The sequence below is a fragment of the Calidris pugnax genome, unplaced genomic scaffold, assembly GCF_001431845.1.
Source record: "Calidris pugnax isolate Ruff unplaced genomic scaffold, ASM143184v1 scaffold289, whole genome shotgun sequence".
In the NCBI taxonomy this organism is placed as follows: domain Eukaryota; kingdom Metazoa; phylum Chordata; class Aves; order Charadriiformes; family Scolopacidae; genus Calidris; species Calidris pugnax.
In genome coordinates, this window is record NW_015091339.1 from 336,940 (window position 1) to 350,458 (window position 13,519).

At 48.9% G+C, this 13,519-nt stretch overlaps 1 protein-coding gene across 5 annotated transcripts in view; it reads right to left on the reverse strand.

The window, feature by feature from the left end:
- LOC106899270 (collagen alpha-1(VII) chain-like) overlaps nucleotides 1-13,519 on the reverse strand; it is a 136,546-nt gene that overhangs the window by 53,464 nt on the left and 69,563 nt on the right. For 4 of the 5 annotated variants that reach the window (XM_014961016.1, XM_014961019.1, XM_014961017.1 and 1 more), the window contains exons 44-53: nucleotides 12,986-13,021; nucleotides 11,990-12,034; nucleotides 11,630-11,701; nucleotides 10,900-10,935; nucleotides 10,730-10,765; nucleotides 9,188-9,229; nucleotides 6,333-6,386; nucleotides 904-942; nucleotides 685-720; nucleotides 86-220 (exon numbers count right to left, since the gene is read on the reverse strand). In XM_014961016.1, coding sequence (XP_014816502.1) covers nucleotides 86-220; nucleotides 685-720; nucleotides 904-942; nucleotides 6,333-6,386; nucleotides 9,188-9,229; nucleotides 10,730-10,765; nucleotides 10,900-10,935; nucleotides 11,630-11,701; nucleotides 11,990-12,034; nucleotides 12,986-13,021 — 531 coding nt within the window. The remainder of the gene's footprint in view (nucleotides 1-85; nucleotides 221-684; nucleotides 721-903; nucleotides 943-6,332; nucleotides 6,387-9,187; nucleotides 9,230-10,729; nucleotides 10,766-10,899; nucleotides 10,936-11,629; nucleotides 11,702-11,989; nucleotides 12,035-12,985; nucleotides 13,022-13,519) is intronic. The other variant, XM_014961018.1, reaches the window with a different exon arrangement.

The window sequence follows — 13,519 nt, forward strand, 5'->3', positions numbered from 1 at the left end:
TGAAGCCTTCAATGATTCATTTCTCTCTCTCTCATTTCCTTCCAGGTCTCTCTGCCCCCTGAGGATGATAGATGACAACACTCACGCCATGCTCAGTAGCATGAAGAACTGCTTGCTTTCTCCTGGAGGTCTTGCTTGTCCTGGAGCCACCCAGCTGCCACACCAGCCCATCCAGCCCATCCTGCAGGAGTGCATTGGAGAGGTCCTTCAGCAGTGCCAGCTGCAACCAGTGGAGACCATTAAGGCAGTAGTAGTAGTCCAATGCTACCCTCCTAAAACATGATAATGCAAGTGTAGCCCCCCCAAAACAACTGTTGCATTTCTAGTGGGGTTCATGGGGCACCTGGTGAAGAAATGTGTCTTGGCAGCCAACAGGTGATTTAAATACAGGGGTCTACAGTTTGGGCATCTAGGAGCTGATTGATGGTGCTTACATGGTAGCTCTTCCTATCCTAAATCAAGACCAGGCTGGATGGGGCTTTGAGCAACCTGGTGGGAGGTGTCCCTGCCCAGGGCAGGGGGTTGGAACTCGATAATCTTTAAGGTCTCTTCCAACCCAAACCATTCTATGATTCTAAATAAAACCCTTACATTTGTCCAGACCAGTCAGTCCCTCAACCTCCCTTGGTCACATCTCCAGAGCTTACAAGAAAGGAGCTGAAGGAAGGTCAAAGTGTTACCTACCTTGATACCATTTGCTTCAAAAAGCCTCTCCAGATCCTGCAAGAGGAAAGAAAGGTCAGAACTTCTCCTCCTCTCTCCTCCAGCCGAGGAAGCTAGTCCGGCAGGTGGCTGATGGCTAAGTAGAGGGGCACATACTGGGTCCCCTCTGCCATCCCAACCCCAGACAGAAAGAGAGGTGTTTCCAACATTAATATGCTCTATAGTTTTTATTTTATTTACCTTCATTTCCACTCCTTTGCCTGGTGGACCGGGTTCTCCCTTCAGATGAACAAGAACAACTCATTAATCAAGTCATTATCCCGATGAGCAGCAAGAAGAGGAGCAAGAGTCACATATCTGGTTCCTCACTCTGCTACCAGCCCATACCATGACCCCAGGCAAATCCCCACCATCTCAGAGAGTGGGTTTGAATCCCACCCTGCTCAATGAGCTCCTTCACTCCTCCATTGAACACAGCTGTGGGCTGCATTTTGTAGGGCAGGCCTGGACCAGAGCCAGACATGAGCATTGTCAAAGTGAGGTTTGGACCAGAGCTTTTCGCCATCCCCTTCTCCATTTCTTGGCCATGCACAATGCATGAAAAAGCAAAGGTTTTTGAGGTCCCTTAATGCCAACAATACTCTGGCAGCTGCGTAGAGGTAGCAGCAAGAAGGAGGATGGCCAAGGTGCCTTCACAGTTGGTGGTCCCTTCTGGAAGTGGCCATGGAGTTGGTGGCCCTCCCTACTGCCACATGTGGTCGGGGTCAAGTATCTCAAATGGGTTGGACTGTCAACAGCAAATTGCATAGACAGGCTGTCCATCTCTCCTTGCCTGGCATGGCGATGCTCTCCAGGTGACTGATCCTGGGCCACTGCCACAGATGAAACTACAGATGAGCTGCAATGGCTTGGGAGGACCAGTGCTGGGACAGGAACACCTAGTGTGGTGGGAGCTGACCTGCCTCTCTGACGGGCTTCATTTCACTGAAATCTGGTTTCTGTATCGACAGATTCCGGTGGAATGAAGGGCACCAGAAAGGCTCCAACGTTGCTGCATCTCCATGGCAAGGTGTGGAGGGGCGGAAGAGCTGCAATGTGGGGGGTGCACTGGTTGAACTGGGTACTTCTGAGGCACAGCCTGGATAAGTCCTTGCCTTTGCAAAAACCCATATCTTGTGCCAATCAGGAGAACTACTTGTACCCGGTAATGCTGCTTTCTGCAACATTTTCCTCTCCGTTAAGTGAAGGTCCCACCTCTAAACATCTCTAGATGTGTGTGCTATTAGAAGCAATTTCTCCTTCCATTCCTTTCTGACGTGCCCTTCAACTTGCAGGGGAGGAAAGGAAGGAAACATCCCTGAACATTTTAGAAATTTATCCCATTCGACTCCTGAACAAAATGTTTCTATCCAAATGTTGTTTATCTGCTTAATCAAGTTGTAGGACAATGGTGTCGTTGTGACCACAAGTTTATGAACCTATCTGAGAAACTGCTTTGAAAACCCAACCTTTCAGGGGGTCAGAAGAGATGTGAGATGGGTGCTCTTCCCCTCTGGCCAGCCCAGTACAATGGCACCAACACAAAGACCCCTCCATGCATTCAGGACCTACCTTTGGGCCTGGAGGACCTCTTTCGCCTTTCAAGCCATCCTTCCCACGATCCCCCTGCAAGGCAGCAGGAACATGTTAGTTCTTTGTCCCCTCCAGAATTCCCAGTGGAGATGATAGCTTCATCATGCATTGTGGCATTTCTCATGCACTGTCCCCTCCCCAGGCAAATCCCCACCATCTCAGAGAGTGGGTTTGAATCCCACCCTGCTCAATGAGCTCCTTCACTCCTCCATTGAACACAGCTGTGGGCTGCATTTTGTAGGGCAGGCCTGGACCAGAGCCAGAGATGAGCATTGTCAAAGTGAGGTTTGGACCAGAGCTTTTCGCCATCCCCTTCTCCATTTCTTGGCCATGCACAATGCATGAAAAAGCAAAGGTTTTTGAGGTCCCTTAATGCCAACAATACTCTGGCAGCTGCGTAGAGGTAGCAGCAAGAAGGAGGATGGCCAAGGTGCCTTCACAGTTGGTGGTCCCTTCTGGAAGTGGCCATGGAGTTGGTGGCCCTCCCTACTGCCACATGTGGTCGGGGTCAAGTATCTCAAATGGGTTGGACTGTCAACAGCAAATTGCATAGACAGGCTGTCCATCTCTCCTTGCCTGGCATGGCGATGCTCTCCAGGTGACTGATCCTGGGCCACTGCCACAGATGAAACTACAGATGAGCTGCAATGGCTTGGGAGGACCAGTGCTGGGACAGGAACACCTAGTGTGGTGGGAGCTGACCTGCCTCTCTGACGGGCTTCATTTCACTGAAATCTGGTTTCTGTATCGACAGATTCCGGTGGAATGAAGGGCACCAGAAAGGCTCCAACGTTGCTGCATCTCCATGGCAAGGTGTGGAGGGGCGGAAGAGCTGCAATGTGGGGGGTGCACTGGTTGAACTGGGTACTTCTGAGGCACAGCCTGGATAAGTCCTTGCCTTTGCAAAAACCCATATCTTGTGCCAATCAGGAGAACTACTTGTACCCGGTAATGCTGCTTTCTGCAACATTTTCCTCTCCGTTAAGTGAAGGTCCCACCTCTAAACATCTCTAGATGTGTGTGCTATTAGAAGCAATTTCTCCTTCCATTCCTTTCTGACGTGCCCTTCAACTTGCAGGGGAGGAAAGGAAGGAAACATCCCTGAACATTTTAGAAATTTATCCCATTCGACTCCTGAACAAAATGTTTCTATCCAAATGTTGTTTATCTGCTTAATCAAGTTGTAGGACAATGGTGTCGTTGTGACCACAAGTTTATGAACCTATCTGAGAAACTGCTTTGAAAACCCAACCTTTCAGGGGGTCAGAAGAGATGTGAGATGGGTGCTCTTCCCCTCTGGCCAGCCCAGTACAATGGCACCAACACAAAGACCCCTCCATGCATTCAGGACCTACCTTTGGGCCTGGAGGACCTCTTTCGCCTTTCAAGCCATCCTTCCCACGATCCCCCTGCAAGGCAGCAGGAACATGTTAGTTCTTTGTCCCCTCCAGAATTCCCAGTGGAGATGATAGCTTCATCATGCATTGTGGCATTTCTCATGCACTGTCCCCTCAGGAGAACTACTTGTACCCGGTGATGCTGCTTTCAGCATTTTTCTCTCCATTAAGTGAAGGTCCCACCTCTGAAGATCTCTAGATGTATGTGTTATTAGAAGCAATTTCTCCTTCTGATGTGCCCTTCAACTTTCAGGGGAGGAAAGAAAGGAAACATCCCTGAACATTTTTGAAATTTATCCCATTCGACTCCTGAACAAAGTGTTTCTATCCAAATCTTGTTTATCTGCTTAATCAAGTTGTGGGACAATAGCGTCGTTGTGACCACAAGTTAATGAACCCATCTCAGAAACTCTGCTTTGAAAACCCAATCTTTCAGGGGGTCAGAAGAGATGTGAGATGGGTGCTCTTCCCCTCTGGCCAGCCCAGTACAATGGCACCAACACAAAGACCCCTCCACGCATTCAGGACCTACCTTTGGGCCTGGAGGACCTCTTTCGCCTTTCAAGCCATCCTTCCCACGATCCCCCTGCAAGGCAGCAGGAACATGTTAGTTCTTTGTCCCCTCCAGAATTCCCAGTGGAGATGATGGCTTCATCATGCATTGTGGCATTTCTCATGCACTGTCCCCCCAGACTAACATCATCTTTTCCAGATGGACAGACCTACCTTTCTTGTAACGATGTCATTGACTCACATAATTAAGCTAAATCTGGAGCAGCTCTGCTCTTCACTTGTGACGTGGTTTTGGCTGCTTCTGCTTCAGACATAAAGATGGGATCTTGTTCCTGAGGGCTTTTCTGCCTTTCCTTTTTCTCTTGCTACCTCATCTGGGCTAATTAATGGTATTACCTCTCCTTGTAAACCAAACTTTGCCACTATTTTCCTGCAGTCACAGCTCGGCTGGTGAAGCAACACCATTTTTTTAGTAAAGCTTGAGATTGGATGCTTTAAGCAGGGCTTGGGGAGGCAACAGACCCATGGTGATTAAGCTTGCAGCTCTCGCTCTCCCAGAGTCCATCACGTGCCTTGGCTGAGACTCAGGACCCATGAGTCCTGCAGGTAAGTCAGAAAACAGGCAGGGCAAGCCCAGGTCTGCCCGCAAAGGACCCATCTAGATAGACACTCTGCCCCTCTCACATCGAGCCTTTCCTCCCAGCACAGCAAAATGTAGTAGAAATTGATGCTGTGGTTGGTCTGCCCTCTCCAGGTCTTCCTCATGTCCTTCCCCGTCCCCAGCTGCACAAAATAAATGGCCAACTCAAACACCTTGTTAAACTGAAGGAGGTGGGGGAAGGCAATTAAATACATTTTTCATCTTATTGGGCTCTTTGATCACTCAAATTACTCTGTGGCTCCACCTCTGTTCCTGCACTGGGTCGGCTCTGGTGCTGCGTGTGGCCCTGTGGTTCACATGAAGCCAAACCTGCATTTCTTTGCCATTTGCTTTGCTGAACAGACCAGAGAAAGGAGGGTGGGAGAGGATAAGGAGCTGCTTTGATATTGATCAGTCCTTGGGCATCCCTCAGACAGGATTTAGGCAGACTGGCATGAAGTCATAGAATCACAGAATCATCATAGAATTGCCCAGGCCGGAAGGGACCTCCAAAGGTCATCTAGTCCAACCCCCCCCGCAGTCAGCAGGGACACCCCCAACTAGACCAGGTTGCCCAGGGCCTCATCAAGCCTCACCTTGAATATCTCCAGGGAAGGGGCCTCAACCACCCCCCTGGGCAACCTGTTCCAGTGCTCCACCACCCTCACAGTGAAGAACCCTCTCCTCATCTCCAGTCTAAATCTGTTCCCCTCCAGCTTGAAGCCATTGCCCCTCGTCCTGTCACTACAGGCCTTTCTAAACAGGCTCTCCCCAGCCTTCCTGTAGGCCCCTTCAGGTACTGAAAGGCTGCTATTAGGTCTCCCCAGAGCCTCCTCTTCTCCAGGCTGAACAACCCCAGCTCCCTCAGCCTGTCCTCGTAGCAGAGGTGCTCCATCCCCCTGATCATCCTTGTGGCCCTCCTCTGGACCCTCTCCATCACGTCCATATCTTTCCTATACTGAGGAAATACTCACACAATACTCCAGGTGAGGTCTCACCAGAGCAAAGTGGCAGAATCACCTCTCTGGACCTGCTGGCTTTGCCTTTGCAAAAAGGCAAAGTGTGCCAATCAGGAGAACTACTTGTACCCGGTGATGCTGCTTTCAGCATTTTTCTCTCCATTAAGTGAAGGTCCCACCTCTGAAGATCTCTAGATGTATGTGTTATTAGAAGCAATTTCTCCTTCTGATGTGCCCTTCAACTTTCAGGGGAGGAAAGAAAGGAAACATCCCTGAACATTTTTGAAATTTATCCCATTCGACTCCTGAACAAAGTGTTTCTATCCAAATCTTGTTTATCTGCTTAATCAAGTTGTGGGACAATAGCGTCGTTGTGACCACAAGTTAATGAACCCATCTCAGAAACTCTGCTTTGAAAACCCAATCTTTCAGGGGGTCAGAAGAGATGTGAGATGGGTGCTCTTCCCCTCTGGCCAGCCCAGTACAATGGCACCAACACAAAGACCCCTCCACGCATTCAGGACCTACCTTTGGGCCTGGAGGACCTCTTTCGCCTTTCAAGCCATCCTTCCCACGATCCCCCTGCAAGGCAGCAGGAACATGTTAGTTCTTTGTCCCCTCCAGAATTCCCAGTGGAGATGATGGCTTCATCATGCATTGTGGCATTTCTCATGCACTGTCCCCTGCTGGCCCCAGACTAACATCATCTTTTCCAGATGGACCAACCTACCTTTCTTGTAACGATATCATTGATTCACATAATTAAGCTAAATCTGGAGCAACTCTGCTCTTCACTTGTGACGTGGTTTTGGCTGCTTCTGCTTCAGACATAAAGATGGGATCTTGTTCCTGAGGGCTTTTCTGCCTTTCCTTTTTCTCTTGCTACCTCATCTGGGCTAATTAATGGTATTACCTCTCCTTGTAAACCAAACTTTGCCACTATTTTCCTGCAGTCACAGCTCGGCTGGTGAAGCAACACCATTTTTTTAGTAAAGCTTGAGATTGGATGCTTTAAGCAGGGCTTGGGGAGGCAACAGACCCATGGTGATTAAGCTTGCAGCTCTCGCTCTCCCAGAGTCCATCACGTGCCTTGGCTGAGACTCAGGACCCATGAGTCCTGCAGGTAAGTCAGAAAACAGGCAGGGCAAGCCCAGGTCTGCCCGCAAAGGACCCATCTAGATAGACACTCTGCCCCTCTCACATCGAGCCTTTCCTCCCAGCACAGCAAAATGTAGTAGAAATTGATGCTGTGGTTGGTCTGCCCTCTCCAGGTCTTCCTCATGTCCTTCCCCGTCCCCAGCTGCACAAAATAAATGGCCAACTCAAACACCTTGTTAAACTGAAGGAGGTGGGGGAAGGCAATTAAATACATTTTTCATCTTATTGGGCTCTTTGATCACTCAAATTACTCTGTGGCTCCACCTCTGTTCCTGCACTGGGTCGGCTCTGGTGCTGCGTGTGGCCCTGTGGTTCACATGAAGCCAAACCTGCATTTCTTTGCCATTTGCTTTGCTGAACAGACCAGAGAAAGGGGGGTGGGAGAGGATAAGGAGCTGCTTTGATATTGATCAGTCCTTGGGCATCCCTCAGACAGGATTTAGGCAGACTGGCATGAAGTCATAGAATCACAGAATCATCATAGAATTGCCCAGGCCGGAAGGGACCTCCAAAGGTCATCTAGTCCAACCCCCCCCGCAGTCAGCAGGGACACCCCCAACTAGACCAGGTTGCCCAGGGCCTCATCAAGCCTCACCTTGAATATCTCCAGGGAAGGGGCCTCAACCACCCCCCTGGGCAACCTGTTCCAGTGCTCCACCACCCTCACAGTGAAGAACCCTCTCCTCATCTCCAGTCTAAATCTGTTCCCCTCCAGCTTGAAGCCATTGCCCCTCGTCCTGTCACTACAGGCCTTTCTAAACAGGCTCTCCCCAGCCTTCCTGTAGGCCCCTTCAGGTACTGAAAGGCTGCTATTAGGTCTCCCCAGAGCCTCCTCTTCTCCAGGCTGAACAACCCCAGCTCCCTCAGCCTGTCCTCGTAGCAGAGGTGCTCCATCCCCCTGATCATCCTTGTGGCCCTCCTCTGGACCCTCTCCATCACGTCCATATCTTTCCTATACTGAGGAAATACTCACACAATACTCCAGGTGAGGTCTCACCAGAGCAAAGTGGCAGAATCACCTCTCTGGACCTGCTGGCAACACTTCTTTTGATGCAGCCCAGGATGGGATTGGCCTTCCGGGCTGCAGCTGCCCACTGCCTGCTCATGTCCAGCTTCTCGTCCACCAGCACCCCCAAGTCCCTTTCCTCAGGGCTGCTTTCCAATACCTCACCCCCTAGTGTGTATTGGTGGCGAGGATTGTTCCGGCCCAGATGCAGAACCCTGCACTTGTTCTTGTTGAACCTCATGAGGTTCACCTGGGCCCACCTCTCCAGCCTGTCCAGGTCCTTCTGGATGACATCCCATCCCTCTGGTGCATCGACAACACCACACAGCTTGGTGTCATCTGCAAACTTGCTGATGGTGCCTTTAATCCCCCTGTCTATATCATTGATAAAAACGTTAAACAGTATCGGTCCCAGCACAGACCCTTGAGGGACACCACTTGTCACTGCTCTCCATCTGGACTTCGAGCCATTGAGTATCACCCTCTGGATGCGACCAGCCAGCCAGTTCCTTATCCACTGAACAGTCCACCCATCAAATCCGTACCCCTCCAGTTTGGCAAACAGGATGTTGTGGGGGACCGTGTCAAAGTCATGAGGGGGCTCGGTAGTATCGTCTGTGATCTTTCTCACAGGGCTGAAAAAAGGATGGATGAACATGTCTCTGCTGTTTCCTATCACTGGAATTCCCATCTGTGCTGGATCCACGCTACTGTGATCCATCCGAGCGCTGGCACTAAATAAAAGCTCTTCCAAACCCACCCACAATCAGAGCTATTGCTGTAACAATAATAGCTTCTGTAACAGCCACAGACAAACTGGTCTGGACAAACTACTGGAGTTACTCCAGCATCCAGGTCATCTTATTCCCTCTCAGCAAAGCAGTCAGGCTCTCAGTGAACTTCAGCATCTGAATTTCTTCAGCATCTCTGATTTCTGGGCTGAAATGTTCACTCTAGTTGGCTCTGCAGAAACGTGAAGACTTGGAAGGACAACTGAAACTCACCTTGCCTCAGCATGATCAACAATGAGGCACTGCGTTGGGAGAACCTTTGTTGTTTTAGGTGGGAAGAGCAAGAATTAAGGGAAACTTCCGAGTTTTGGGCTCTGTTTGCAGACTTTGACTTATGAAAGGAATGAAGCTACAAAATACACAACATGTTCAAGATAATCACATATTCTGCTTCAACACACATCTCCAGCAAAGAGAGGAGATCTTACCTTGTCGCCTTTCAGGGTGATGGTGCTCTCCAGTGAAGACACCTGCAAAAGGAAGAAATCTTGCTCACAAAGTGAAGGACGACGTCTTTGGCACAAGCTCTCACCTCCATGTGCCTTTTATCCCCATTAGCCCTTATCCATGGGCACAGAGCCAGCTGCTGCCTCCCAAATCAGCCAGGGACCTGACCCTGCTATGTCTGGACTCAGACAGGGAGCTGGAGCAGCAGCTTTGTTCTCACAGGAAAGAGATCTGGGGTGGCTATGACGTTGGTGTCCACATCTGCATTTCTAATGAAGAACCCTCTCAAAGGGCCTCTCTGATACAGGCATTTAGTGGGATGTTTTAGTAGCCAGTTGGGTAACTGCATGAGTGAAAATAAGCCTTTTGAACACTAAGAAGACATGGCTGGGTGATAGGGAAAGATGGTTGTGGATTAGCAGAGAAGGATCTTGCCATACCCTGAAGCAACAAGGCTCTTCCCAGTTTTGAAGGGAACATTGAAAGGAATTTTGAATTGGCATCCCCATCTCCCACTCCCGAACTCACCAGAGTTCAAATAATGCAGGATGTATGAGAGACAAGTGAACAGGAACCCCAGTAGATAACAACAATGGAAAATGAGGCAGGGACCACAAAATGGGGTAGTTTCAAACAGCATGTTGGCAGGGTTGGGAGTGGAGGGCTGCGATATATTGAGAGAGGCATCACCAGAAGACAATTGGCTCCTGGCTTGTCCTGAGTTCCAAAGTCAGCAGAAACTACTGTCTTGTACAGGGATGATACTGCTGAAGGTGGTAAGTAGCATTTTGCCTACTTTGAAGTAGTCTCTTACTCAGATCTTGCCCATGCCTCATCCCTGGGAATGGAAGATGAAGCCTAGCACAGCTCTCCCAAGAGGCTGTGGCTCCTGGTCCTAAGGCAGTCGTTTGCTTTTGCATTGGGGTGGCTTTACCTCCACTGAAGCAAATGAAGTGAAAAAATGCCTCCTTGCACATTCATGTACTAAATCACCTTTCCCGAGCACCTAAATGACTCTTCAAAATCTCTTCCAGCCCTATTTTTGATGAACCTGAGTTGGGTTTCTCTCTCTTAATCTGACACAACTTGGTGTTAGGCCTCTTATCCAAAGGAAAACTCTGCAAAGGCACAGGACAATCCCAAGCATGAGTTCTCCCATGTACCTAGGAGGCATCCATCTCTCTGCCTTCATGATAGAAGGAGCCTGGATGCCTTGATTACCCAATAGCTAGTGATTAAAGGTATTGGATGGTTCATAGCTAGCTGTTACAGTCTTTTTGCATCATCAGTGATAAGCCATTTAGGGATGGCTTCATGTGTATATCTGTAGAGGAGCTAGATACACACACTGCTTTGCACCTTTGATAAGACTAGGAGAGAAATCCACACTACAACATGCACTGTTCAAAGCAGTAAGCTCTGGCAATGTGTCCTCTTCACGACAATTTATCATGAGATTCATGATAAATCTCAGCATATCCCTTCCCCAAATGTATAAGACAACAGAACCAGGCATTACTCACAAGGCTTCCAGGAGTCCCAGGCAGCCCAGGCTCACCCTGTGAAGATAAAACACCACCATACCCCCACCCCCCCAGAAAAAAAAGAAATAGTGAGTGGCACAATTCAACATTTTAGCCCCCAAACAGGCTTTCCCTCATGCAAGGTTATAAAGGGGAATGTGCAAACCTACAGCTTCGCCCTTGTCTCCCTTCTCTCCAGTGATTCCCTAGGAGATGGAGAGAGAGGCAGGATGAGAACAAGCCATGGTAAGGGAAGGGGGTCTCAGCAGTCCACCCCCTCTTCTTGCCAGCTCAGCATCCGACGGACTAACAAGCCCATCTTCAAGCAGCTGAGCTAATGAAATCTGGATTTCAACTTCTCTCCTGTGGGGGAGTTCTCTGATATTTAATAAGGGGTGAGATGATTAGCCTCTTCCTCAGCAGGTGGGCTCGTTAGGGACTTTCCCCTAGCCAGCTGCTCATTTCCACCAAGTCTGTAGCAACAGCATGTCTTTGAGGCATCTGATGATACAGCTGGTCTTAGCCAGTGTTTTCCAAAGCCGTTAGAGGGAGATCAGAGAGGTAGAACCTAAAAACATCATTTTCCTTCCTTCCTCACCAGACAGAGACAGTATGAAGCCTTTCACTTCCAGCAGTGTGGGGCTGGGGAAGGTTTGCACACTCAGAACCCCCCAGGTCACAGTCCTGCTAATCCCCTGCTCTGGCTAATCAAAGAAGAAGGGAGACACAGCCTTAATCTTCCCTTTGAAGAGAAGACCCCCCTCCTCCCCAGGAGAGAGGGAGGGACTTTTCTGTGCCTCGCAGGCTGTGAGGCAGAAGAAAAGATGGCTGTTTCTTTGATTGGTATTACACTGCCCCAAGTTCTCCCTCTCTCCACTGCTCCTTTTGGGATTGCCTTACATCCTTTCCAGGTGGTCCTGTATCGCCTTTTATCCCTTGCTCTCCAGGCCGTCCTGGGAGTCCAGGTGGCCCCTGAAAGAAAGGGTTTGGAGAAGCAATCAGAAACACAGCATGTCCAGCAGCTCAAAAAAAATAAAGCAAAAAAAAAAAAAAAAAAAAAAAGAGTTTCCCCCATCCTATGATTTTTCACCCAGGAAATAAATGCACATGGACGTTTTTAAGTGGACACTCTGGTTGGGATGGAGAAGGAAGTCCTCTCCTCCTGCACAGACTAGAGATGCCTGGGCAGCAGCAGAGCAGCATCTCCTGCTACCCCACCACTCATCTGGGCAGAAAAATTATAATAATAGCGGTTATTACCCTGATTCCTCTCTCTCCTGGTTCTCCAGGGACACCAGCTTCTCCCTAGAAGAGAGAAGGAGGAGCTTTTAAAAGCTTGCTTCCATCAGGTTGAACCTTCATTGATGACACTAGTTTTATTGCACTTCCACCTGGAGGAACCAGTTTAAAGGAAGAGAATCAAGCCCACCTAAAATTCCAGTGGCTCTAAAGCAGTTAAGATCTCCTCTTTGGCATTGTGTAGCATTTGGAAAGCCAGTACTAAGGCAGTCTTATGGTGGTTTGAAATATCTCAAAGTAGGGGTGGTGTTTTAGAACAGTCCCATAAATGAATTAAATGGGGCAGAAGGAGCAGGGTGACAGTAGAGTATTCAGATTCAGGAAGAAAATGAGGTTATTTCCACCAAACCCCACTATTATTTGTGGCAATCTCTTTTCTGCATCTGCTGAAGAGCAATAAAGAAAGATCTCACAAAACCCCCATAGTTTAGTTCTTTTCTGGCCTTTCTTTTTCAGTGTTTTTCAGCTCTGGAAGATGAAGCCAGAGCTAAAATGAAAGAAATAAAAGCAAAGGGTGAGATGAAGAGGATTCTTTGTCATCTTCTCTAACCCAAGGACAAGTCAACAGGAAATTAAATGAGCAGGGGTCAGCTTCAAAACAAGTCAAAGGGGGTGTTTGTCCAGCTGCTGCTGAACTAACCTGTGCAATGCCTTGCCCAGGGAACCAAGAGTGTTAAAGATTTATGTGGGGTGACTAAATTCATGGCAGAAAAATCTACCAAGAACTATCAAACCCTTAAGACACCACTTCTCACACAGGACATCCCACTTCTGCACTTCTCCTGGGACCCCCAGGGAAGTTGGCCACTCTTGGAGGTGACATGGTGGGACGGATAGACCTTCACTTTAACTCAGTGCAGCTCTTCTCCTACAGCACTGTACACAGTCCTCCAGCTGTGAGCCTGCTGTGTTTGGTAGCTACATAATTCTGGAAGGTGTGGGCTTTCCATTGATTACCTTGGTCCCAGAGGTGCCTTTCTCCCCTGGTTCTCCCTACAACACAATGCAGAAGCACTAGGTTACATTTCCACTTATGACCAAGTAATTTTACCCTAATTTCCTACTTGGGTTAAGAGGTCTTATTTTGAAACAAGGCTGAGAGAGTTGGAGGTGTTCATCCTGGAGAAGAGAAGGATCTGGGGAGACCTTAGAGCCCCTTCCAGTCCCTAAAGGAAAGCTGAGGAGGGACTCTTGATCAGGGAGGTGAGCCATAGGGGTAACAGTTTTAAACTGAAAAAAAAAGGAGATTTAGATTAGATATTAGGAAGAAGTTCTTGACTGTGAGGATGGTGAGACCCTGGCCCAGGTTGCTCAAAAAAGCTGTGGCTGCCCCATCCCTGGAGAGGTTCAAGACCAGGTTGGAGGGGGCTTTTGAGCAATCTGGTCTGGTGAGAGGTGTCTCTGCCCAGGGCAGGGGGGTTGGAACTGGATGGTCTTTAAGGTCCCTTCCAACTCTAACCATTCTATGAAATCATTGGTGACTCTGAAGCC